Source organism: Juglans microcarpa x Juglans regia, chromosome 1D (assembly GCF_004785595.1).
Source record: "Juglans microcarpa x Juglans regia isolate MS1-56 chromosome 1D, Jm3101_v1.0, whole genome shotgun sequence".
Lineage (NCBI taxonomy): Eukaryota > Viridiplantae > Streptophyta > Magnoliopsida > Fagales > Juglandaceae > Juglans > Juglans microcarpa x Juglans regia.
Window position 1 is genome coordinate 1,751,847 of NC_054594.1, and position 27,011 is coordinate 1,778,857.

At 35.5% G+C, this 27,011-nt stretch overlaps 5 protein-coding genes across 5 annotated transcripts; 3 read left to right on the forward strand and 2 right to left on the reverse strand.

Annotated features, from left to right (window-relative positions):
- The first annotated feature begins 2,084 nt into the window (after positions 1-2,084).
- On the forward strand, positions 2,085-5,426 carry LOC121249477 (probable serine/threonine-protein kinase At1g01540). The gene is made up of 7 exons (XM_041148186.1): positions 2,085-2,886; positions 3,046-3,150; positions 3,335-3,457; positions 3,588-3,758; positions 3,842-3,971; positions 4,094-4,303; positions 5,051-5,426. Exons 1-7 carry the CDS (start codon positions 2,216-2,218, stop codon positions 5,207-5,209), a joined length of 1,569 nt encoding a protein of 522 aa, XP_041004120.1. The 5' UTR covers positions 2,085-2,215; the 3' UTR covers positions 5,210-5,426.
- A 169-nt stretch (positions 5,427-5,595) lies between these two features.
- Positions 5,596-9,145, reverse strand: LOC121249590 (PI-PLC X domain-containing protein At5g67130). Its single transcript, XM_041148313.1, has 9 exons — positions 9,001-9,145; positions 8,792-8,872; positions 8,532-8,654; positions 8,315-8,452; positions 7,302-7,400; positions 6,858-7,161; positions 6,315-6,538; positions 6,126-6,212; positions 5,596-5,970 (listed from the first exon to the last, which is right to left on the reverse strand). Exons 1-9 carry the CDS (start codon positions 9,004-9,006, stop codon positions 5,782-5,784), a joined length of 1,251 nt encoding a protein of 416 aa, XP_041004247.1. The 5' UTR covers positions 9,007-9,145; the 3' UTR covers positions 5,596-5,781.
- A 3,040-nt stretch (positions 9,146-12,185) lies between these two features.
- On the forward strand, positions 12,186-14,824 carry LOC121249327 (subtilisin-like protease SBT1.9). Its single transcript, XM_041148037.1, has one exon. The coding sequence runs from the start codon at positions 12,345-12,347 to the stop codon at positions 14,775-14,777; it is 2,433 nt and encodes an 810-aa protein (XP_041003971.1). The 5' UTR covers positions 12,186-12,344; the 3' UTR covers positions 14,778-14,824.
- A 2,291-nt stretch (positions 14,825-17,115) lies between these two features.
- Positions 17,116-18,638, forward strand: LOC121249822. Its single transcript, XM_041148631.1, has 3 exons — positions 17,116-17,893; positions 18,028-18,213; positions 18,314-18,638. Exons 1-3 carry the CDS (start codon positions 17,408-17,410, stop codon positions 18,596-18,598), a joined length of 957 nt encoding a protein of 318 aa, XP_041004565.1. The 5' UTR covers positions 17,116-17,407; the 3' UTR covers positions 18,599-18,638.
- A 3,828-nt stretch (positions 18,639-22,466) lies between these two features.
- LOC121249645 (mitogen-activated protein kinase kinase kinase 20-like) lies at positions 22,467-23,889 on the reverse strand. Its single transcript, XM_041148375.1, has one exon. It carries the CDS (start codon positions 23,775-23,777, stop codon positions 22,599-22,601), a length of 1,179 nt encoding a protein of 392 aa, XP_041004309.1. The 5' UTR covers positions 23,778-23,889; the 3' UTR covers positions 22,467-22,598.
- Between the last annotated feature and the right edge of the window lie 3,122 nt (positions 23,890-27,011).

The following is a 27,011-nucleotide window of genomic DNA, read 5'->3' on the forward strand; positions in this document are numbered from 1 at the left end:
TGTAAAAGTGCTATAATAGTATAATATTAGAATGCCAGCAGGGCATGGGCTATCATAAAAAGTTGGTGCTTTCCCTCCTGCCTGTCAGAGGCTGATTTAGGAGATATACGTTTCATGTTCTAATCAGTGCACTCAATGCCTGTGAATGGGTGGGTGCAACTCTTTTTATCAAATAAGCTGACTTTTCTGGTAAAAAATAATAATAATAATAATAATTTTGTTATCTTAGCCGGAAGAAAAAACAAATTATTGTGATTATTTATAATATATATAATTTGCAAAATAAAAGTTTTACCTCATGTTAAGCCATAGCCATTCAATTTTTATGTTGAGACGGAAAATCTGTGAATAATATGTTAATAGTAATAAAATGGTCTTGTGAAATTTTAGAAAATAAAAAAGAAAAAATTGAATAAAAAAACTATAATATTATTTTTATTTTTGGAATTCAAAAAATTTGTTTTTTTTATTTTTTTTATAAATTTGAAAATATTATAATAATTATATAATGATTAGATGAAAAAGTTAAAAAATATTTATATTTGAGTGATATTTAGATGTTGAGATGAAATGAGATAAGTTGAGACCATTTCAACATCGAAATGGTGTCTTAGACTAGTGAGGTGATCTCAGATAATATGTGAATAGTAGTAACAAATTATGAAAAAATAATGATTCAATATTGAATATTAATAAATAGTAATAAAAAATAAATAAAAAGTAATGATAAAATATTGAATAATAGTAGCGTAATTTATTACAATTAATTAACTCATATTACTCTACGACAAATCGGGTGTCGCAAAAGGACACGACTAGTCGGATAGTAGCAAGTAAGAATGTGACACCCACTATAAGTTCATATTATTGTGAGACGAGAAACACTCTTTACACTCTTTGTTGGATTCCTTTGCTATGAATAACACAAAGTGCATGGTGCCAAAATCTAACCACCACAAGAATAAAAAAGAAGTCGGAGAAACCCATGCATCATACTTGCGTGTGTCTAGGGTCCATATATATTTACTTTTGCTTTCTTTTCAATCACAATTTCACAAATATATAGGATTAAGATAAGACATATTTGATGGTGTATAGGATTAAGACTGATCAGGGCTTTGATGGTGCACTAACAGGACAATGGCTATATCAACACATGCATGATACTCAAGTGCTGATAGTCATGAGATGGGGGATGAATGGTTTTGAAAGAACAAGAGCCAAAGAGTTTATTGGAGTGGCACATATTCACCTGTCTGTCATGGATTGAGTTTGGTTGGAGAGAAAAATTATAAGTTTTAGAACTCATTTTTTCAATATAAAATACTTTAGTCACATATGAATTATATAAAAGTAAATTCACAAATTGACGTGACTTGATTGTAAAATTATTTTTATTATAAAATAAATATAATGAATTTATTTGTAAATTTACTTTCATTTAATTATTTTGTGTCGACGACATTTATCTTTTTCAATAGTTCGAGAAAAAGAGAAGGGAATAAATTTAATCCAAGATAAAAATATTTTAAGATAGACTATTTTATTTATTATAAATATAACTTATCTTATATAGAGAGGAGTAATGATAACCACATAACATGTTTTATATAATTATTAGTAATATCATATATTTTATATATGGTTAATGATTTATTATTTATTATTAATTGATAAGATATATTATTTTATATTTTATATGATTAATGATAATAAATTAAATAAAAATTATATATTTACAGTAAATATTATACAATCAGCACGTGCAATAAATTTTTGTTACATCTAATGCTGTTGGTGGATTGAAGGGAGTGATCGATAAATTTTGAAAGTAAGTGAATTTACTTTAATGTAATTACTAATTTTGAAAGTACAATATAAATTGAGTAAAATTTGGAGAGAATAAAATTAATCCTTATATTTTTCTACAGAAAAACCATTGACAAGAGAAAATATAGAAGAGAATGTAATAATTTGTCAGTACTTACCGCTGGGAGAAGTACCATCAATGCCAACTGCTGTCTCCTCCATCACTCCCTCGCTCACTGACCCACTTAAATTCACACTGTCAGAGATTTAAAGTTCTTGTCAACTGTATTTTACACACATCGATCCACTTTCAGTGCATGTATAGGCGTCAAACCAGCTCTCCCGGTTTTTAGTTTCCCTTCGATACACAAAAAGAGGATCAGACAAAGCAGACAAAAGACTTCCAATGTCTGATAACAAAGCAGGCCACATGAACGACCAGCTATCAAACCCGACCTCAATCTTTGGCCTTAAACTGTGGGTGGTTCTTGGGGTTTGTGTTGGAGCTGCCTTTGTCCTCCTTCTCTTTCTCATCTCTCTCTGCTGGCTTGCCTCGAAGCGCTCCAAAGCCAAGGCCTCTCCCCGACCCACAATCCCACTTGTCTCCAAAGAGATCCAAGAGATCAGAGTCGACCATTCCCAGACCCAAAAGCACCACCACCATGAGACCAAGCCAAGCGGGACTCAAATCCAGGCCGTCCCATTTTCTGAACCAGACCCAGTTCCCGGAATCGAAAGGCAGGCCTTGCTGCTGCCACCTCCGGAGGAAGAGAGCCCAGTGGGGTACCAGAGAATTCTTATTGAGATTGGGAAGGGTCATCGGATTTCTTACCCTGAGCGGTTTTGTAGGTCTTCTTCTGGGAGTGGGGAGGGTCGTGGTTTTGATCAGGTGCCTATGGTGGTTCCTGAAGTTTCACACTTGGGGTGGGGGCATTGGTATACTTTGAGAGAGCTTGAGGCCTCCACCAATGACTTCGCTGACGAGAATGTCATCGGCCAAGGTGGGTACGGGATTGTTTATCATGGTGTTTTGGAGGACAACAATCAGATTGCTGTCAAGAATTTGCTCAATAATAGGTGCTCTCTTGCTATTATTATTATTTTCATGTGTTTTTGAGATGTTATGTGCTACAATATCCTGTTATTAAAATTTATCATTCAGTTCGTCTTCAATTAGTATTGAACCAATTGGTTATTGTTAAAGAATTAATGAATTAGAGTTTTGTTATCCATTAGGGGACAAGCTGAGAGGGAGTTTAAAGTTGAAGTTGAGGCAATTGGCCGGGTTCGGCATAAGAATTTGGTGAGACTGCTTGGTTTCTGCGCTGAAGGAGCTCATAGGTACTCAATTATTGCCTAATTACCACAACTTCCTAAAGTGAGCATTTAGTCTTTGGTATTGCACGCTAGAGTTGATTAATGCTTCAATGGAGATGATACTGAGCTGCTTTATACTTTCTTAAATGGTGTTTGATAGATTATCTTCAAGTCACCAGGGATAACTGCTTGTTTCCTTCTATGATAGGATGCTTGTCTATGAGTATGTAAACAATGGGAATTTGGAACAGTGGCTTCATGGGGATGTAGGGCCTTGCAGCCCTCTTACTTGGGAGATTCGGATGAATATCATACGTGGAACAGCAAAAGGGTATGATCCAAATTGGTCACATCTGAGCTTTATTACTTTTTCTGCTTCTCATCCATGACATCAGTATATTGGCCACTTGAATAACATACTTAATTTATTGGTCATAGCTGTAACTTAACTAATCTTGTAGGCTAACTTACCTTCATGAGGGGTTGGAACCCAAAGTTGTCCACCGCGATATAAAATCAAGCAACATTTTAGTTGACAAACAATGGAATCCAAAGGTTTCAGATTTTGGCCTCGCCAAGCTCCTTGGCTCCGAGAGTAGCTACATAACAACCCGTGTCATGGGGACATTTGGGTATGTATAGCTCTGGATGTTTATGTATCTGTGTCTGGGTGAATGCAAAAGAGATCACAACAGTCTTGTTTCTATTTTTGTAGCTATGTAGCACCCGAATATGCAAGCACAGGCATGCTGAATGAAAGAAGTGATGTGTATAGTTTTGGTATTCTTATAATGGAAATAATTTCCGGGAGGAACCCAGTTGATTATAGCCGACCTCCCGACGAGGTTTGTACTATATCACTTTGCTTCAAAGATACATGAAAAGGCTAACAAATATTCTTCTAGGTTTGCCTTTTGTCATCTCTCCTCTTCCCTGTTTCTTTTGATTGAAAAGCCAATAATTTCAGGTCAACTTAGTTGAGTGGCTTAAGAATATGGTCGCTAACAGGAATGCGGAAGGAGTATTGGATCCAAAACTACTTGAGAAGCCTACTTCAAGGGCATTGAAGCGGGCTCTTCTTGTTGCTTTGCGTTGTGTAGACCCTAATGCACAGAAGAGACCAAAAATGGGACACGTTATACACATGCTTGAAGCTGAAGATGCACCCTTCAAAGAAGTACGTATGCACTTGAAATTCTGCTAGAAAGTTCAGTTCAAGTTCAAATTAGCACACAAACAGTTCATCATTTTTCTTTTTTTAAATACAAGTCCTAGTAGTGTCCTACTGTCAAAAAGCAAGGTATGCCAGCTCTGTTGAGAACAAATATCTTGTGCTGATGTTTAGGAAACTGAGAAGTGGAAGAAAATGAGGCATTGCTTCCAGCTGTACCATAATTGGCCATGCCATTTGCATTTAGTCCCGTTAACGATTATATATGTTTAAGCAGGTTAGGTAGGAAATGGAGCTTAAATCATCGAAAAATTTCAAGTTATATGATCGATAAGAATTTCTCTTTTTTTCTTTTCTTTTTTCTTTTTTCCTTTTCAAGAAGGTGTAATCTATTACTGTTATCACAATATCCATCCTAACAAGCAGGATTGATAGTTCGAAATTTAGGAACACAAACTGTATAGTTTGGTAATTATGGCACTAGGATTAGTTCACATTCCTTCCTTTGGCATAACATTTATTGAGTTCTCTTTGTTTATTTTCATGAACTGTTTAATTGCTACTTCCTCTTCCTCCACTCTGCTCTTCTAGTGAGGTTAGGTTGGAACTTGTTACTATCAGCATGAGATGCAAAATTTTATCAGGTCGTTTTTGTTTTGTAATTAATTGAGTAAAACGCATGACTTTTTATGCCTTTGTTATCTTTCTTTCTTGTAACTGTCTACTGATCAGGTTCTGATTGTCTTGTTTTAGGATCGTAAAGTAGGAAGGGACAGAGGAGACTCAGGTGGCGACACTGCAAGGGATGGGTTGAAAGAGAACGATTGTGAACACGGAAGTGGGGCGCATGCCAATGAGGCAAGATGGCAAAATCAAGAAGAAAATCTGAAGGTCCCTACGCCTGTTTTGTAAGTATTATAAGTATTGCTCACCTGTGTATGGCCCCCAACCTAGTTGGCAAAAGTAGCCATGTGACAGTAATATGATTATTTCTGTTCAGGAAGCCATTAGCAATGTTCTTGCTTTAAAATTGCCAATGTGATCAAGAAATATTTGGAATTATGTCTGAATTTAAAAATGCATCAGATGAAAATATATTGGTCAAAAGAAAAAATACCAAATTCTCTTATTTTATATAACCGTTGTAGTGTTTGACTAATTTTATAAAAGTGGGTGGGGAAGTTTCCATTGACCTGCATCACCGATACTGACAAGTTTGCGAAGGGGGCTAGCTTTTGGAATTTAAATACACGACAAAGAGGTGAGGTTAGAAAGAAAGAAGAAAAAAGAACAGACAATGCAGCATATAAGCAAAACTCAATTGATCAAAGCACACAACAATCCCAGCAAGCCTTATGGTTTGTATCTATTTCACCCTTAATTACATCGAATCCGAGATGACAAAACCATAAATTTCATTTCAAAAAATGCTCAGTGTCGCTTAAAGAAGAGAAGAGGAAGATAACCAGCAAGATGGGTATAAATTACAACCATATGAAGACAGTAGTAACAAATGTTGCCCCAAACAACCACCGAAGTTGCACTGGTCTACTGTCCAAGTAAGCAGCGTCGGAAGGAACGTCGGATGATGGTGTTGTGGATCCTCCTCCGGCAGCAGCAGGGGGAGGGGGAGCAATGGGAGGGACATCACATGTACCGGATGTAGCATTTGCCTGCTCATATATAACGAGTGTCAAATTACAGGTCACACTTTAGAGCCTTCCCCTTATGTTCAAATCTTTGCTAAAATTCTTTTGTTGCACCAGAATAACCTAGTTTTGAAATGCCATATAATAAACAAACTGTGGGAAAAGTAATGGTTGCAAACCTTGCAGTAGGCAATGTTGTCACATCCACAAGTCAGATGACCATTGGCTTCATCTACGGCTTCAGGGGCTCCTCCACCATCACTCCTCTGCCACAAATATGTGAATATTTTCAGAAAATATTCCTCAAATTCTGTTTCTTTTCTTAAACTACACACAAAGAATGCACATAAAGCAGAAAAAGCCAATACCTGGTAAAAATCAACAGCAATGAAGTTTGGCCACCGTTTGGCGCTTGCTTCATAACATGTTGTCATCATGCTGATTAATGGAGCTGAATTGTCCGCGCAAGCATTACTTTGGTTGGGATTTGTAGAAAAATAGTTCTGAAGAACCAGGGATTTTGACAATGTTTCCATGGGAGAGGATTCAGCACGACTTGGACAGGAACCAGCTACCATCCCATCATTTCCATCTGATATCCCAGTACACCATCAAAACTGATTCTTTACCTCTAGTTAAAGTAATTTTTTTATAAATAGTGTGACAAGCACAGTGTTTGTTCTAGCTTAACTTAGCTGTCAAGCAGAAACCGTGGAAGAAGAACTTGATGGATGCAAACAGTATCCAGAAAACAAAATTATTAGGACAAATATATGATCTGGGGCCATCAAATTTTTTTAATTCCTTGAGCTAGATTAATCTTTAATTTAGTGAATCTCTGGTCGGTAGGACATAAACTATTCAGCAAGTAAACACTGAAACAGGCTTTGTCAAGAAAAGTTAAAACTCACACTGATTTTCTACAACATAGTTCCACTGATAAGCAATCCCCTCAGTTGCCTCCTTGGATGATTTTGAAGTAAAGACCACCAACCGCTGATTCTTCTCCACCATGTCGTCGACTGTCGGCCAATTGCCGCCATTCTTGGGCATCCGCGATAACGGGAACAGGTACTTACTAAGGCCAGATGCATTAAAGACCTTTGTCAAGCCCTGTGAAGATGTCACATAATCCTCAATAAAAATGGTGACAATCTCAGTCGTGTTTGCTTCCAAGAACGTTTGGATCTCTTTCAGCACGTTAATGGCCGGTTGCTGGAAATAGGCAAAGTAAGTTCACGATCGATCAAAACAAAAGCATAAATAATAATTTAACATGGAATTAGAGTAGATGATTTGAAGTCCAAATCTTTACTCATTCTACAAAATTAAGCATAATTGAAAGACCTACTTACAAATGATGTGTAGTTGTAACATTGGCCGTTAAAAGAGTGACATAACCAGATGTCATTCTGGAAGTCGTACATATCTAACATAAGCCCTCGAACGCCATTCTACAAGGGGATAAGACAGACACATTATGTTAGGAAAATTATTTCACCTAATCAATACAATAATTCAAAGACTACACCGGCCTAGCTAGGCACCAAAATTAATGTGGTTGGTTCCCACCGATCGAGCATAATTGAATGAAAAACAGCCATGTTAGTTTGAATAATGCACGTCAAACTTCAAAGAATACGTTTAATTATATAGTTCAGATGAGATATTTTGTTAAAAATTAAATAAAATATTATTATAATATAATTTTTATTTTGAGATTTAAAAAAAATTAAATTATTTATTATATTTTGTATGAGAGTTTGAAAAAATTATAATAATCATATGAAATGAGATAGTTTGATTTTATGTAACCAAACCAACCCGAATATTGTAATTATTACACGAGATTTACAGCTCTTTATCTTATATTATATGATATGTGTATCAACATTCAGCCATTCAGCTTGTTGATGCTCAAACTGCTCAAGACCAGACTCTTGTCCCTGTTGTTATCTGTTCGGTTCACCGGCATAGTAAAGTGGCAGCCCCTTCATGAATACGTTTCCAAACGTAAATTATAACAGATGGCAAGTACGTGGTCTTCGCCTAAATATGGACCGAAAAAAAAAAAATGGACCTCCACTTCTAGCCAATAAGCAATTGCCACGTCATCAACACTACGAATGTTAATTGTGTCAAGCAGACCGTCGTTTCGTCTCAATATTGTTGAATATGTTTCAAAGAATATGAACAATGAAATGAAATGCTGTCTAGAAGTAAATTCTTATTTCCGTCTAAAAATGGTGTCTAGAAATCAATCCTTGAAAACAGAACTATGCTTAGAATTTGAGACGAAGCGCTCGCATGCAGCAGAAATAATTACGGGAGGAAAGCCCAGAAAAGAAAATATTGTAGAGAAACTCACATTGAGTTGGCTGGTAACCGAGTCTTCCTGATTGGTGGGTGAGAGTAGAGCCGCACCTGTCGCAGACTTTGCACCGGACAGAGCGTACGCGTTGTGAGTTGTCAGCCATGAATACTGGTTAAATGGCAGACCTTTCACCTGATCCAAATGCTTTTTTAATCAGAAAGTAAAGCCACCAACAGACAAAAAAGCAAACAAACAAATGAAAAGGGCTCACTTTTGATGTGGGGTTCAGTGGTTGGATCCGGACACATCTCGAACGGGTGTTCCCGTTCGCAGCGCACGTTTCGCAGCGTAAGCCGGTGTCGCATTCCCCGTCGGCAGAGCATGTCTCTCCGATCTGGGTGGGATAAGGACACGAGGAATCATATCATAATTAGAATTAACATTGCATATAATTATAGCTAAACGGTTTATTTATACATATAATTAAGAATGAAACAGGATTCATGCAGGCAGCGGAGATAAAGGAGACACCGTGAGACCGGAGGAACAGACGAAGAGACAAACTGCGATGAACAAACATCGAATTTGGAGATTGAAGACGGAGTTTATTCTCTGCAACATTAAAAAAAAAAAAAAGCAAAAAACAGAGTTAGGAACTTATGGCTTATTGTGTCGTCTGAATCATCAGAACATCAGAAGAAGAACGTAAGAACGAGATGAATTAAGGAGATTGGATATGCCTTCATTGTGAAATTTGGGTTTGTACGAGAGGGAGCCTCTCTCTCTTTCTCTCTGTTTATATCTGAGTATTTTAAGCGAAAGATCAAGGAGTGGTTCAGGAATTGACTTCGGCTATGTCGTAAGGAAGGTGAAATGAGAACGCAGATTACTATTTTGGAAAATTCTGATTCCGCCATTAATATTAAAATTAATAGTAAATGTAAGACATTGGTTTAATAAAATAATACAAATTAAGAATGAAACAGAAGACTTTATATTCTTCTCTCAAAAAAATTTTTCTTTTATTTTTTTATAATAAAAAAAATTATGTAAGTACTGATACGAGTTTAGCACGCTAAACCTCTTATATCTATCAACTCCCGCTTTGAACGACGAAATCATAATATTTCTGGAAAAAAAAAAGATTTATTTATGATAGAATGAATGTTTTAGGACAATCAAATAATCTTTGTATTTTTTTTTTCAAATGAGTACGTGAGAATAAAATCGGAACTATTATCTCTATGAGTATATTGGCACTAGTTTTATTTTTATTTTAATTTTCCTTGGCCGTCGCTGCAATAAACAAGATCTACTAGGCTTCTAGAAAACAATGGTACTGACCGGTTCTCGGATTCTATGAGGTTACGTGTGAATATGTTACGACGACCAAAACAAATTGACAAATAAAACAGAAAAAAGGAACAGAAATCCGTCATGTGACCTCGAATTTGCAGCCTTCGGGGACTTTAATTCTAACTTTTCATCTTCGGATCTTAGTCAACAGAAAACACAGAATTATATATAATTATGATTTTATAATCTCAAAATAATAAATAGAACAAATATTTAGATATTAATTAAAGAAATAATGAAAAGAATTAACAAGAATCTGTCAAACGCATCTGATTTTTTATTCTGCATGACTTTCAATTTCCTATTTGCCTAAGTTTCCTTAATGTTCTGGAAACTCCAACCTAAAATGACTCAGTCTCGGCCCTAGAAGGAAAGAGATAATATATAAAGTGACCATCACAATATTTATTTAGTATTTAATAGTGTATAAAAAAAATTAACTCCCTAAATCATGATCAACACGAAGAACATCAGCTATTACTCTTATGGTGGACTAATACCATAGAGACAAAGAACATCAACTATTTGTATATGCATGGTGTAGCCGTTGCATCGTGTGGATTGACTTCCTCGATCTCTTTTTAGGCTACATTTTGATAGTGAGGTGATCTCAAATAATATGTAAATAGTTGTTAAAAAATAATGATAAAATATTAAATAGTCATGAATAGTTACTCACTCCAAGGTTGGTATTTACAAATTCAACCCCCAAGTATATTAATTTTTGTACCAACATAGATCTTCTCAAAGAGCCCAACTTAATCATGAAAGCTTTGTAGAAAGCTGTGTGTGATGAAGCGTAAGCTCTACAAGAAAATAATATTCGGATCCTTGTTCCTTCTAATTCTCATGTAAATATCATCGGTTGCAAATGGGCCTTTAAAACCAACCAAGATATTAATAGCACTCTTGATCAACTTAAAATCTGGCTTGTTTTGAAGGATTTCCACCAAATTGATGGTATTAATTAGAATAAGAAGTTATCTCCCCTTATCAAACTTGACAATATTCAAAGAGAAACTCTTTATATAACCGTCACGTGCAACCGCGGGGTAGTCGCCACATCATTTAAAATGAAACTCACCGTTTTATTTAAAGTTTTCAATGGGTTGGGAGATGAAAATCATAGATTCACACGCATGAAAATTTCATCCATGTGTTTCATTTAAAGTCATCTAATTTGGGGCTTCTCCTTCCGTGCGTCACTTCTCCCAAACTCTAACCTTTCCTAACCCAAAGACCTATGTCAATGCATAGAGCAGTTGTTGAAAATTCCTTTGTCCAGAATTGTTATTGAACCGGAATCCCACTTACAGATGATAATAGGCCTGTGAATCAAACCAATTAATCCAATTAGTTAAGAAAATAAAAATAAAAATCAATAGCTATCACATTAACCCAAAAATCTATTTCCCCCTATTTTTGTTTTGAGTTAACAAAGTAAATTGGTAAAGTAGGTAAAAGAACGAAGAAGGAAGACATACCGAGTAAAAACATCAAAATTCTTGAGAAGAACCTTGAAAAAATTGGCAGTCCCAGATCCCATTTCACTCTCAGACCCCTCAACACGTTATCTATGTCTTCTTCTTTGGTTCTGGTCTCAAATCACTCTCAAAAGTAGCTTAGCCTAGTGAAGACTGCTTCTATCTACTTTCAGGTGAGAGAAAGAGAGAGAGAGAGTGTCTGAAGTGTCAAAAATAGGAGCAAACAAATGCATCAGAAGTAGTGCCATGCGCTTCTCTCGATTTTCATTGCATTTTTTTTTTTTTTTTTTAAATTTATGTCAGATGATGTCAATCGGTTGCAATTTGGTTCCGCATGGCCGGTTGTACTTTGCAGAATTCTTCGTTGGTCGTGGTATGGGCGGACATGGGAAGAAAATGGCTCCACGCTTCTTTCAGAGTAGGGTCCGGATCAAATCGGCCCATACATGAGGCCTTCAAGTTCTAGTTAGAGTTTATTGGTATTAGGCCCAATAATTTTTCTTTTAAAATGATGATTTTCCAATTTTTTTGAATGAACTTACTCATGGCGGAGTAAGGTCGAGTTTGATTGATTGAATATATTGAAATCAATTCAGCTCAGTCTAACTTTAAATTGAATGTAATATTTAAATATTAATTTTCAAGTTACTAAACTCATCTTAACTCTAAACTTCTTTACACGTGGGACCTATAATCTTTATTAACTCAACACCTCTTTATACGCGCAACCCACAACCTTTTTCAAATTTTCATAAATATATCTAAACTTATTTTAACATCAAAATACATCTAAATGCATCTTAAGTAGGCCCCACAAAACTTACTATATTATCTCAATTCATTACTATTCATAAATAATTCAACTCAACTCAACATTTAAATGCAGTCTAAAATAATTTTTACAATAATGTTTCAAAAACCCCAAATCAAAGTCTTTTTCCTACTAAAACTCAACAAAATTCTATCAAAAACCACACTTCAAAAACTATTTAAAAATCTCAGAACAGTACAGCCTACCTTTTCCGAGAACAGCCTACTTTTTAAACACCTTAAGAAGCTGTATTCTATCTTTATGTACTCCAATTGAGTCTCATGTTGTTCTGGAGGGCGAAAGCTGTGGCTGATGTGATGCATGGGGAATAAATGAACGTTAAAATTGACTAGAGGAGGTGGACAATCTAGTAATATTTTCCTGCTTTTCCCCTCCTTCTTTAACCAAAATAAGTGAAAAAAGGAAGCAAAGTATGACAAGTAATATGTGGGAACATCTTTTCCTATTAACAAGTAATCATAGTTTTGCCACTTTAGTTTTGTGGACCAGACATCAAAAGGGAATATTTTGTGTATTTCTAGGTCAAGTTTGTTCTAAGTCTGCAACTTCTCCCATGGCTACTCTAACTCTGCAACTTCTTTGTTCCATTCTATTTTCTGTCTCCTACCTTTGCTCCAGTTTGGCACAATCCCACACCTATATTATTCACATGGATTCATCATCCATTCCCAAAGCCTTCTCTGGCCATCAGAGCTGGTACTTGGCCACCCTTTCTTCTATAGCAGACAATTCTGAAGAAACTCCAACCACTGCCGCCTCTAGACTTATCTACACTTACACTAGCTCTATTCACGGCTTTAGTGCATCTCTCTCTCTTTCTGAGCTTGAGGCCTTACAAAAGTCCACTGGCTATGTTTCCTATACCCGAGATCGTCCTCTTACCATGCACACAACTCACACTTCTCAATTCCTTGGTCTGACTTCTGCTTCTGGTGTATGGCCAGCTTCCAATTATGGCCAGGATGTCATAATTGGTTTAGTTGACACTGGAATTTGGCCAGAGAGTGAGAGCTTCAAAGATGATGGAATGACTCAGATTCCCTCTAGATGGAAAGGCAAATGCATCTCTGGCACCCAATTCAATGCTTCATCTTGCAACAAGAAACTTATTGGAGCTGGGTTTTACAACAAGGGTCTACTTTCCAACAATCCCCACTTAAAGATTTCCATGAAATCTCCCCGTGATACAAGTGGGCATGGAACACATACCTCATCCATAGCTGCAGGCAACTATGTAAAAGGCGCATCCTATTTCGGTTATGCCAATGGTACCGCAAGGGGCATGGCACCAAGGGCTAGAATAGCTATGTACAAAGCAGCTTGGAGATATGGGGTCTTCTCATCGGATGTTCTTGCTGCAATAGACCAGGCAATTCAAGATGGGGTGGATATATTGTCTCTGTCCTTGGGTTTTGCCTTGGATGGCAATTTCTTGGAAGATGATCCTATTGCAATTGCCACTTTTGCAGCCATGGAAAAGGGTGTACTGGTTGTTGCTTCTGCAGGAAATGATGGACCTTTGTATGGTACCTTAATCAATGGAGCTCCATGGGTACTAACCACCGGTGCCGGGACTATTGATCGTGAGTTTGACGGAGTCTTATATTTAGGAAATGGTATGCAAATCACCTTTGTATCCTTGTATCCAGGGAATTATTCTCTAAGACAACTGCCTCTTGTTTTCATGTACGGCTGCCGAAGTGTGGAGGAGATGAAGAAAAATAGAAACAAGATAGTTGTGTGCAAAGACGATCTTAGTATAAGCACTCAGGTTGAAAATGCCGAGGTTGCAAGAGTTTATGGAGCCATCTTCATCGCCAATTATTCTCTATCCGAACTCTACACAAGAAGCTCGTTTCCAACAGCATTTATGGGTCTGCGAGATGGCCAAACAGTAATAGACTACATAAAGAAGAACAGCAATCCAAGAGGAAGCTTGAAATATCAAAAGACAGTAACTGGTACAAAGCCAGCACCACTGGTGGATGGCTATAGCTCCAGAGGGCCATTTCTAAGCTGCCCCAGAGTCCTAAAGCCAGACCTTCTGGGCCCTGGATCCTTAGTCCTCGGGTCATGGTCTCCAACTACTTCAGTTGCTGTAGTTCAATCACGTCCTTTATACAGCAACTTCAATCTTGAGTCGGGCACCTCAATGGCTGCCCCTCATGTTGCTGGAGTAGCTGCACTTATAAAAGAAGTGCACCCAGATTGGAGCCCTGCGGCCATTCGGTCTGCCCTGATGACTACAGCAAGCTCTTTAGACAACACCTTTGGCCCCATAAAAGACAAAGCAAACAATGAGCTGCCAGCCAGCCCTCTAGACATAGGAGCTGGACACCTCAATCCCAACAAGGCACTTGATCCTGGACTTGTCTACGATGCAACAGTGGAGGACTACGTAAAGCTTCTCTGTGCAATGAATTACACGGCAACCCAAATCAAAATCATTACAAGGTCCACGCACAACTGTCTGAACTCGTCTTTGGATCTTAATTACCCATCTTTCATAGCCTTCTTCAATGATTATGATTCGGGTTCGGACACAAAAGTTGTGCGAGAATTTCGGAGGACAGTGACTAATGTCAGAGAGGGGAGATCGAGTTTTAATGCAAAGTTAACAGCAATGAGTGGTTTAAAGGTGAAGGTGGAGCCAGAGAAGCTGGTATTTAAGCAGAAGTATGAGAAGCAAAGCTATAAGCTCAGTTTGGAGGGGCCAAAAGTTTTGCAGGAGGTGGTGATCCATGGCTCTCTTAGTTGGGTGGATGATCTTCGTCAATATGTGGTGAGGAGTCCAATAGTGGCGACGAGTCTGGTTCCGGAAACACTTTCGAAGAAAAAGCTATAATTATTCTGAATAATGCATATATTATATATATAAAGTTCTTTTCCCCATTTTTTGGCTTTTCACTTCTTACTCCTCTTTATAGCTTTTCTATCTTTCCATTGTCAGAGGAGTATACGACCTTAACAGTCAGGATGTTTTAGTGATTGAAAACTGCGAATCTCGATGAAGCAATGACCAATGATAGCTGTGATGAGTCAATAAATTAAAGTAGAATTATACAAAGAAATAGCTTCAAAGTGTTAAAAAAAAATCTTTTTTTTTTTTTGGGTTTTTTGGGGTAAGTCACGATATAAAACTGTGAATCTGGAAAGACAAAGCCCAAAACTCAAAATACAATTATGCCTCAAATGCAGAACCAATTGCATCATACCAGCACTTCCATATAAACATCAACACAAGAACATGGAACAGTGGCGAACAGAGGAAATTCAATTCATTGCAGCAATCAAAGCAACATGTAACAATTGAGATCATCAACATCCACCTCAAACAAAAAAAAAAAGTTGTGATAGAGACGCGGCAGCACCAAAGCTACCACCAAGAGTGGCAATGACATTTCCCACTTATCCCAACAACTACACAAATGCACAAACCAGGGGCTAAACCAATGCAAACAAAAGAAGGTTCACATGTGCAGCAAATACACGAGTGCAGCGAGTTAATTAACATTATAGCTAGAGGCCCACCACTGCAGCCATTTCCACCACTAAAACAAGACAAAACTCATTGGGTGAGTAAGTAGAACACAAAGCAGATATCTGCAAGCAAAGTGAGGGACAACAACACACAACAGCCAAAAAAGGTGAGTAACTCAATTCCTTCAACCCAACACAGTAGTTACATAGCCACCCCATACAGAAAAGAACGAATAACCAACACGGTGTCAGATCACACAAATACATCATCTTCTGGAGAAATTGTTCACAAATTAAACTGGTCAAACCAAAGGCAAATGGGTCTCCCATCATCCATGGGGAATTGCATTCTACCCCGAGCAGATTCCCCAAGTTGTAGAATTTTTCTCCATATCCAAGAACCATCACCTGAAATTATAAGATATCAGAAGCTTCGATTTTAAATGAACTAGCGCAGCTAGACCAAACTGACTGATCGCTATGAGTGCATATATTCCATAGTAGTCTAAGCAAGGCCACTTGATTTCAAGTATCCAAATTCCTGACACCATCAGCATATCAAACAATATTTTAAGAAACCCCAGTGCCCTCTATTTTCAGCTCACTTTCCTTTCGTATAAAAGCCACAAGTGTTTGCTCCACTTGCGGCCTGATGATTAATATATGATAGAAAAAAAGGTGATAGAAAAAAAGGATAGAGTTGATGACTTGAAGCCTGCCAATAAAGGGTAACACCGTACAAGTCCAAAGTCTCGGCCTTTGTCATAATTTTCTCCGTAAGTGCATAACAATCTGGTTTTTGCAATCAAGAAGAGATTAACGACACAGTACCGAGGTACCGACATGAAGTTCATCCTCCTTGAATCCTAAAATATTCAGGATGTGGTCCATCCCAGGCACAGCCGTAGAAACCCCACGAGTTCAGATATGATACAGCACTTATATATCCCAATCCGGAAACAACTTTGACATATTATGGAAGTTTGTCAGGCACTCCTTTTATATTGAACATCTACCCAATATCACCGTTAATTACTGAAAATAAGTAGATCATCCGCAAAGCAGATGTGGGGAATTCCCTCCTTGTTGAAAATCTATAGGTATTTTAAAGGTCCCCTAATTAACCACCATATTATTCAGTAATGCAGAGAAAGCTAGCTTCCAAACAACTTTTTTTGTGCAAAACTTCACGGATTGATCTTTAAGTATTCGATTCGGTACTGCATCTTCACGTGCTCTTAAATCTAGCTAATTGTGTTTTCACAACTGTGATGATCCGTCTTAAGAGTATGTGCCCTTGGAATCCAAATTTGGTGTCATTATGAGGGAGATTGTGATGGCAGCTTATATATATTAATTATTATTCAGACTCTTGGCGCCTACTTTCTATGTGGCAAGACCCGGACAACCCATACCACAACCTAGTCTGCTCTTGCTTTAACAAGAGCCGAAAAATAAGGTGGAGTTTTGACCATGTTGCTCGTGTGGTAGATCCATGGACAGTAGCAGCCACTTGTACGGCCGGATGACCTAGATGGTATGGGCTACGTGCTTCTATCATGCAGGAGTAAAATTCCTACACAATCCAAGCCCCATTCTAGAGACCTATTATTCGAATCAGACGTATATGTAGGTAGATAATATAATAAACCAAAATCAGCAACGCGAGACAACTGCAATGGTTCCTGGCCTGTGTGCAGAGATCCACCTTGTGGTATTAAGTACCTTCATACACAAGACTTCGTAAACAATAAAGAAAGCTAAAACATAGCGTGCTGTACCCATGACGTGCGTTCTGGAGATTCTATAACTGTCCAAGAATTTAATTATATTCAATAAAAAATCAAACAGTCAATGCTCTCTTTATACTTTCACTCCTCCTCCCACGATCCTCTTCCATCTATCTAACCCTTTGGCTCTCGAGTTAGCTGTGCATGTTAGCCTGACCACCACCACCACCTCCATTAACGCCAGCACCATACCTTCAACAAAACAATGTCAATGCTGGCCAAGACCGATTCCGAGGTGAGCAGCCTGTCCCAGTCGTCTCCTGCGCGGTCCCCTCGCCGGCCCGTCTACTATGTCCAGAGCCCTTCCAGGGACTCCCATGATGAGAAGACGACCAACTCCTTCCACTCCAGCCCAGTGCTCAGCCCCATGGGTTCCCCTCCCCACTCCCACTCCAACTCCTCTCTCGGCCCCCACTCTCGGGAGTCCTCCTCCACTCGCTTCTCCGCCTCCCTCAAGCCCGGCTCTCGCTCCAAGAACCACAACTCCCAAAGGAAGGGTTGGAAGGCCTGGAAGGAGTTCGATGCCATTGAAGAAGAAGGCCTTCTTAACGATGATGATGGGAACCCACATGGCCTCACTCGCCGCTGCTACTTTCTCTCTTTCGTTGTCGGCTTCTTTGTGCTTTTCTCTTTCTTTTCTTTGATCCTCTGGGGTGCAAGCCGTCCCCAGAAACCCGTTATTACTATGAAGGTGTGCATCGATCTTCCAATTACCATACCATTAATTTCTTGTTTATCTGTACATTCAATGAGAATTAATTGAACAGAAAGCAGCATACTTTTTTGTGATCACGAGGGTGTTGATTTGTTTGTGCATGATTGCAGAGCATTTTATTCGACCAGTTTGTGATTCAAGCGGGTGCAGATTTCTCAGGAGTAGCCACAAACATGGTGTCCATGAATTCCACAGTGAAGCTTACATTTCGAAACACAGCAACATTTTTCGGGGTCCATGTCGCATCAATGCCTTTAGATCTCTCATATTCTCAACTCACTGTAGCCTCTGGAACCGTAAGCCATCCAAGTTTCTTTCCATTCATTTTACTCGAAAATCTTCATTTCATTCTGATAATAAAAATTTATTCAATATATGGGTGTTGATAATTTTCAGGTACATAAGTTTTATCAATCAAGAAAGAGTCAGAGATCAGTATCTGTGATCCTGAAAGGAAGCAATATCCCATTGTATGGAGGGGGAGCAAGCTTGAGCAGCTTGAATGGTGCACCAATTCGGCCAGTGCCACTGACTTTGAAGTTCATGGTTCGATCGAAAGCGTATGTTTTGGGTAAACTGGTGAAGCCCAGGTTCTACAAGAGGGTTGAGTGCTCAGTTATAATGGATCCAAAGAAAATGAGCAAGGCCATTTCGCTCAAGAACAAGTGCACTCACCAGTGAAAGAAAAATAATACCCCTGATGAATATATTTATCATGTATTTTGTTGTTGATTATTTCTTATGGAAACTAGTTTTTTTTTTTTTTTTTTTTTTTGAACTTTTTTTGGAATAATTTATTTAAGCATTAAATAGTTGGGGAAATAATTACCAGAAATGCAGCCGTTTCGGCTTAGAAGCAGGAGTTGACTGCAGGGGTTCCGGATCTCATTGCTGACTGACCTGAAGAATCCAGAGGATTTCAGGGAAAGGGTAACGATAGATTTATTATTTTTTACTATTCTTTTATTATTCTCTTTATGTTTTTTAATTTATTATTATTATTTATTTGATGGTTAAGAAAGTTACTATTAATAAAATTGTATATATTTTTTAATTTTTTTTAATGATTAAAAATGTTAAGCAAATACTTAAAATAAAATAATAAAAAATTTTAAATAAACTATGAATGATAGAAAATAGTAAACCTATTATTATCGGGGAGGAAAATTTATTTTGCTTGCGATTAATAATGTTTTAAAGTTTTTGTTTGGATTTTAAGGGGAAAAAAATGAGAAAATACATAGATATGAAGTGAGGAGTTGGTCGGTGGAATGAACTGTTATTGTTATTGTTATTATTATTATTATTATTATTACAATTTTCACTTGCAACTTATTGACCGATTGATCAAAATTTCTTAATTGGTGCGTTTGGATAGCTAGATTTAGCAAGGAGCACTTCGATGTGGGCCTTTAAAATCCAAATCCCCTGTTTGGATCATATATTAAAAGTTAAAACTTAGATTTGAATTTGTATTAAAGCCTTTTTTATTATATATATGATATGAGATAAGATGAAAAATTTATAAATAGTAGTGAAATAGTTTAAGTTAAGATTTTTATAGAGTTTTGAGAAAAGAGAGAGAAAATATTGAATAAAAAAATATAAAGCTAAAAGAAGGTTATAATATAGTTTTTTAATATTATTTTTATTTTGAGATTTGAAACTGTTATTTTATTTTTAATTTGTAAGTTTGAAAAATTTGTAATGATTAAGTAATGATTAGATGAGAAAATTTAAAATTTAAAATTTAAAATTTAAAAATATTTGTATTTAAAGGATGTTTTGATGTTGAGATGAGATAATTTCAAAAGTTTGTAAAACCAAACCAAAAATCGATTTTTAATTATTATAAATCTTGGAGAATTAAAATCCAAATCTTTGAAGGCTAAATGCAACTTAATGTTTTTGTACCGATTTAAAGCGGGAGTAAGAGAAAAATAGACACATTGCACACCTCTATATCTCTCCTATTTAAATTTTGAGAAATAATATTTACAATCATATAATATTTAAGTGTCGTGCACACATTTTGAAAAAAAATTAAAAAGTGAATAAATATAGGATATATATGAAAAAATTATTTTTTTTATCTCATTTTATCTCAATATCCAAACACCATTTAAATACAAACACTTTTCGATTTCAAACTTTTAGAATTTTCATCTAATCATTATTTAATCATTATAACTTTTCTAAACTTACAAATAGAACAAAAAAAAAATCTTTTTTTCCAAATCTCTAAATAAAAATAATATTCTAACAATATTTTAATTTGATAATATTTTTATTCAAAATTTTCTTTTTCCTTTCCCAAAACATTCCCCTAAAACTTATTAATTCAAATTATTTCACTCCTATTTATAAATTATCTCACTATTATTTACAAATTAAGGTATTGTTTGGATAATGAATTGAGATGAGATGAATTGAGATTAAAATTGAATAAAATATTATTAGAATATTATTTTTAAGTATTATTATTGTTTTGAATTTAAAAATTTTAAATTATTTATTATATTTTATATAAAAATTATAAAAATAAAATAAGATTAAATGAAACATTTTGAGAACTATAATATGAAGGCGGAACCGATAGACTGACGTTTCCTTCACATTGAGGTAGTGGCCTCGTCGGCGGGGGAAAGAACACGTGGGCCTTGAAATTTTATTTCAGATCCAACACTATCGTACTTAGGAACCCAAGTCCACTTATATTCAGCCTCCAAAGGAACCGAATTTCATGACTTTTATCTATCTTGTTTTATCTCATAATATTAATATGATATTGCATATTAATTTTTAATATTAAATTCTTATTTTTTGTAGCTTTAATATTTAGGAACCCAAATCCACTTTATATTCAGCCTCCAAAGGAATCGAACCACCGTTCCTTGCCTCCAACTGTATTGGATTTTTTTTTTCCTCCTTCCGAGAGATGCGTCAAAAAAATTTTTTCTTAAAAATAAATTACGTAACTTGATGTAGTACATCAAATTATGAAATTAATTTATTTTGTAGCTTTTTTTATTTAGAGGGATGCTATATATTAGATTTACATCTATCTTATTCGTATCTTATAATATTAATATGATATTGTATATTATTATATTTTTTATTTCATGAAAATCAGTTCTAATGGTACATGAGCTTATGTTGCTATAGAGTTCATAATTCTTCTAGCAGCCTTCTTTTTTTTTTTTTTTTTCTTAAACTACTAAGATGTTTTGGTGCACCGAAATGATTCTTGTTTGTTAAATTGTCTGAACAACCTAACCTCGAATAATTTGGTATAACTTGGACGACAAGCTTGATCCTACCCCACAAAAATACCAATTCTGGTCAACTCAATGCTAATCTTAATCACACCATACTTCAACTATACAAGTCAGTCCCTCAGATACCACATACCTCTTTGGATTTCTTTCCTCCTTTCTTTCTATATAAGAAAGTGATGAAATCATCACTCCATTAAGAGAATAATTTGTTAGGGATTTTGCGTTGGTTTTACAAAGTCTAGTCAGGGTTTATTCTGTACCTCATTGATAATTTATTCTGTAACCGGATATTTAGTAACTTTGATGCTTGAGTTTTGGTTTTTTTGCTTATAATGTATCCTCTAGGTGTCTTGTTGTAACTACAGGTTTCTTCCATCACAAATGAGGGTTATCAATAAAATTAGGATTCTGTTCTCTTCTTAAAAAAAAAAAAAAAAAAAAAAAAAAAAGAATGACTTCCTATTTAGAACCAAGTATATAAGGTATCATGCTGAAAATTATACAAAGAAGGATCTAATGTATAAGAAAATATCTCAAAAGATTATCTTTTTACTCCAACATGGTGGGTGGAGGATAAACAAACAAAACCAACCACAAATTCAGTCCCAAATTGCATATTTTGAAACTGGGAGAATTGGCTGTACTGCTCTGCTGCTTTGTAACTTTTCTTGCTACCCATTATTTAAAGCCCAAACCCTTTGAAATGCCTTCCAATGGAGAATATTCCCAAATAACATCAACTTCATTTACCAATTGCAGCCACACTTGCTTGGGTTGATGGCCACCTCTCTCCTGTTGAGAAAATCCAATTTCTTTTGCCAAACATTCAAAGGAAGACCTACTGACCTAAGACACCACTTGACCATTTTGAGTCTTGACTACACCCACTACAATTATTATTATTATTATTATTTTTTTTTTGCAATAAGATTTATTAAACATTGAGAAAAAAGAAAACCACAAATGCTAAAGGCTTTAGTTTGACCAAATAATGAAGTCTTTTCCAAATATTAAACTCTGAAAACAGGATTAACACATTGAGGCATATCTTCTCCAAAATCTCAGATTGTATTGGAAAATTTTTTATTTATTTTTATAGATGAGATTAGTTGAAATAAAAGTTAAATAAAATATTATTAAAATATATTTTTTAATATTATTCTTATTTTTCAATTTAAAAAATTTATTTTATTTTATATATAAATTTAAAAAAATTATAATAATGCGACGAAAGAGAGTGATTTTCGAAACAAACGAACTTTATTTCTTGCAAAACTTTAAACTCAATAAAAGATTTTCTGTACAAAGCCGAGGGGCCAATCAGAATCGAGTAGAGTCAGACTGTTAAAACACATCTCTATCTCTATCTCTCCCCTAATATTTACAATCAAAAAGATCACAATCTAATCAGAACCGTTAGATGTGATGAAACTCTTCCCAAAATTACTTGCCACTTTTTCTTCCCTTCTCTGCTCTAAATCACCCGGTTCTGAACCCCTCACCGGGAACCAACTATCGGAAAAGGACCAATTGGGTGCCTCGTCGGTCACCAGCTGCCGGAGTCGATCCGTCGGAGAAGAAAAACTTGACAAGAATGACGAACTGAAACCAGAATTTACTTTCCATTCAAACAATTTACCGGACTCCGGTGAAGATTCCGGCGAAACTACAACCGAAGATTGCACTGAAACCCATTCTGGAAAATTGAAAGGACTTCTCGGAGATGTTGATGTTTTTAATTTATCGGTGTCCTCCAATGGAACAGCGTCATGATCGTTATTATCGTCAGCAACAACGAAGGGATGGTCCAGAAGCATTTCAGCCGTCCACCGATTTCTTGGATCCTTCACGAAACACTTGCCGAGAAAATCTCTCCCTTCGAAAGACAATTCCTTTGGGACTTGTGGCACTTCATCACTATCCCCAATTCGAAGCAAAAGTTTCCACATATTCACCTCGGGACCACAGTCCCACGCCGGCTTCCCTGTGAGCATCTCCACCAACGCGCACCCAAGAGCCCAAATATCCGCAGGTGATTCGTACTCGTTGCAGTTAACTGATTCCGGCGACATATTCATAGGAGTTCCTCTGATCTCGGCCCTGCTCTGTTGTTGCTCTGCTTTCTTTGCCAGTCCAAAATCCGCGATTTTGATTGCTCCATTGGCAAACACAAGGATGTTCTGAAGCTTTATGTCGCAGTGAACGAATCCTTTCGCGTGAACATCACGAAGCCCTTTGAGTATCGACTTCGCGTATCGCCGAACATCGGATTCTGGTAACAAGCCGCCACGACTATTAACCTGATCGGCCAAACTCCCATTAGAGGCGTACTCCAAGAACAGATTATAGAACTCCTCGCCTTTCTCGACGCTGATATCGTTTCCAAAGCATCGAATGACTTCGGGGCAAGTCGAAAGCTGATGGAGCACTTGTTTCTCGTTCCTTAGCGAGGCGGAGTTGGATGATTCAGAAGATTTGACGACCATTACCGGATGAGCTTGAGCGGAACTGTTTCTGGGTATGGCCAAACTCACGGTTGCGAAACTTCCATGACCGATTGGGTCTCCTCGAACCCACTCCATGGTCGCTCTCAAAAAAGGTTTCTTGCTCTGGTTTTCTTTGTCAGGGGAAGAGAGAAACGTAGGCGGCAACTGAACTCTGTTTTCCTCAACTTGGACGATAAGAGCCTAAAAGCATGGATGTCCTTTTATATCAAGGAATAAGATTTCTTTCCTTAATTTTGTTATATTTTTTTTGTTCAAGGATTAATATTAAAGCCATGATTTAAGCACGTGATATGCGAGGATATTCTTGGCTTCTAAATTGAATATTATATATATATATATAGAGAGAGAGAGAGAGAGAGAGAGAGAGAGAGAGAGGAGGGTGATGTTGATAGCAATGGTAGATGGATGATCCATGCAATGCATCCTTTTGAGATATTATTTTTTACTGAAATCATAAGCGGATTGGATTTGAATTTAGATTGTGATGGTTAAATATTAGTTTTTATTTTGGTGCGGAAATCTGAGGAGTTAATGCTAGTTTTGTGGTTGTATACATCTATGATCTACTAAAATATAATCAAATCTCTCATGCACAAGTTAACATTATTTGTTTTAATGTCATCTATATCTAATATCTAGTTAGCATCACAAAAACGCACACCTCTAATTACTATCATTAACCTTATCAATTATCATTAATTACGTTCAAACCTATCATCGGATTGGTTTGTTTTCCCATGCCATAAAACTATCATCACCACTAATCACATTAAATTAGAAAGATAAATACTTTAATCACAAAAAAATTATATGAAAGTAAATCAACAAAATGACGTGATTTGATAGGATTCTTTAAATAGTATTATGAAATTATGTTATTTTGTGAGTTTACTTTTATTTTATCTATTTGTATCTGTATCAATTTACAATTGAAAATATATAAGATAATTCTATCTAAACAAATGATAATCTCTCTTTGAAAGTCTCTAAATTTAAATTGACCTTTGACATTAATGAGGGGTCGATCGTGCTTCAAGTTAAGGGGCTAGTTTGATTATACAAAACTAAATGATTTTATCTCATCTCATCTCATATAATTATTACGATTTTACCAAACTCCTCTACAAAATATAATAAATAATTTAATTTTTTTAAATCTCAAAATAAAAATTATATTATAACAATATTTTATTTAATTTTTAACAAAACATCTCATCTCATTTTATCGAAACTGCGTAACATCACGAGTAATTACATTAAATTAGAAAGATAAATACTTTTGTCGTAAAAAATTATATTAGTATCGTGAAATTATGTTATTTTATAAATTTACTTTTATTTAATCTATTTTTATCTGTATCAATTTTCAATTAGAAATATATAAGATAGTTATACCTAAACAAATGGTAATCTCTTTCTTTGAAAGTCTCTAAATTTAAATTACCTTTTACACTAATGAGGAGTCGATGGTGCTTCAAGTTAAAGGGATAGTTTGATTACACAAAATTAAACTATCTCTTCTCATCGTTTTATTTAAACAGCATGACGACCGTCAGACTCATTAATATTAAGCATGTTGTAACTACAAGTTTGAAAAATAGGAAATGAAATAGTGATTAATAATGATCACTATCATTATCATTATTAAATTGGGTATATTGGTTCCAATGATTGAGGTCAGTATGACACTGATAAGTGACCAGCCATCCGCCCAAAACACTCGCTTTTCGATTGGTAACTTTCAATATTGCTTAATTAGAATTTCCCAATTAGGTTTGGTCCGCATGCAATAGCTTTATTTTCCATCAAATTAATTAGTTTCTTCAAAAACAATAATGTTTAGCGTACTTGTAAAGGAAATTAAAATAAGAACTATCATGTATATATACACACTACTTTTATTAGCATATGATCAATATATATATATATATATATATATCTATGAATAATGTCAATTATAATTTTAAAATGTATAAGTTACGTGCATTTTTATTAAAAAAAAATGAAGTCTATTATTAAAAATTAATTTTTTAAAATAAATCTTATATATTATCGATTTTTTTAAAAGAAAATGCATAAGACTATATATATATAATTGGTAATCAGATTTTTTGATTAGGTAGCCCGACATGCACAGAGCATCCGATCTTTATATCATTGTCTGTACTGCAAACATAAATAATAACCTATATATATGTTCAAATATATAGAAGGTGAGGTGGTTAGGAAATTAAGTTATATAATTAATTTATTTATGTTTTACATGAGATATATCCAAACAAACAAAAATAATTTCCCACGAGTTTCATAACCGACACTTTGTAAACGCGTGTGTAAAAACAAAAAATGTCAGTCCCCTCTCTTTTTCAACACTCATTGTCAAATAGGGAGAGAGAGACTCGTACGTGGTTGTTTGTTACTTGAAGAAATAGAAACGAAATATAAATTATAAAGTCTTGGATCGTCCATTATTTATATATATATATATATATATAATTCTAATTAATTACCATGCATGCATGCATAAATAGTATACAAGCTGTAACAAAGTCATGTTTCTCTTGCGTAATTGTGACCAGAAGGTAGGGAATTAACCTTATCATTAATATGTGAAATTAGATTACTTTATCATGTACAACGTGGTCACTGGCTCACGGATCAATTCAAAAGGCGTGTATATAATCATGTATATCGATGGAAATGCATGCCCCGCAATTTTGAAAAATGTTGCCTAATGGGTTTTGTATAATAAAAGTTTTTTTTTAATAATTAGATCGCACTTAAAATTACCTTTCGTAATTACTAATACCACATAAATTAATTTGCATGAGATGTTTTAAAACGTTAAATTACATATATATTAACAATGTGGAAATTGTATTAACTATTACTGCTAGCTTCCAAATAAAACTATATATATATATATGTGTGTGTGTGTGTGTGAGTTGACTGAATATATAAAAGACTAATTAAAAAGTAGAGAAAAGCTTGTATGCCGCCTATACTTGACCGCTACAGTGTACTGTTTGATAATTTTTTTTTATTTAGTAATTAAGGAAGTAATTTTAAGTGTATTGGTATATTTTTAAAAAATATATATTTAAAAATATTCAAAAATGTGAAAAGAAAAATAAAAAAAAAAAAACATAAAAAGTAACTACCGGTGCTACTCAGGCGGCAGAGTAGCACTGCTCTAAAAAGTAATGAGTACAAATTTCAAATAGACAAGTCTCGTACAAATTCTTAGTAAAAAAGTAGCTCTCATTAATAAATAAATAGTTTTTTTTCACACTTTTAAGATTTGATCCA

What these genes read in the sequence shown, in the direction of transcription:
- LOC121249477 (XM_041148186.1), top strand. Translation starts at nt 2,216, where the DNA reads ATGTCTGATAACAAAGCAGGCCACATGAACGACCAGCTATCAAACCCG. An exon ending in ATACGTGGAACAGCAAAAGG is followed by an intron (nt 3,458 to 3,587) that starts GTATGATCCAAA and finishes CTAATCTTGTAG; the next exon opens with GCTAACTTACCTTCATGAGG. An exon ending in CGTGTCATGGGGACATTTGG is followed by an intron (nt 3,759 to 3,841) that starts GTATGTATAGCT and finishes CTATTTTTGTAG; the next exon opens with CTATGTAGCACCCGAATATG.
- LOC121249590 (XM_041148313.1), bottom strand. An exon ending in CACTGAACCCCACATCAAAA is followed by an intron (nt 8,453 to 8,531) that starts GTGAGCCCTTTT and finishes CATTTGGATCAG; the next exon opens with GTGAAAGGTCTGCCATTTAA. An exon ending in ACAACATTGCCTACTGCAAG is followed by an intron (nt 5,971 to 6,125) that starts GTTTGCAACCAT and finishes ATATATGAGCAG; the next exon opens with GCAAATGCTACATCCGGTAC.
- LOC121249327 (XM_041148037.1), top strand. Translation starts at nt 12,345, where the DNA reads ATGACAAGTAATATGTGGGAACATCTTTTCCTATTAACAAGTAATCAT.
- LOC121249822 (XM_041148631.1), top strand. Translation starts at nt 17,408, where the DNA reads ATGTCAATGCTGGCCAAGACCGATTCCGAGGTGAGCAGCCTGTCCCAG. An exon ending in AACCCGTTATTACTATGAAG is followed by an intron (nt 17,894 to 18,027) that starts GTGTGCATCGAT and finishes GCATGATTGCAG; the next exon opens with AGCATTTTATTCGACCAGTT. An exon ending in TCACTGTAGCCTCTGGAACC is followed by an intron (nt 18,214 to 18,313) that starts GTAAGCCATCCA and finishes GATAATTTTCAG; the next exon opens with GTACATAAGTTTTATCAATC.
- LOC121249645 (XM_041148375.1), bottom strand. Translation starts at nt 23,777, where the DNA reads ATGGAGTGGGTTCGAGGAGACCCAATCGGTCATGGAAGTTTCGCAACC.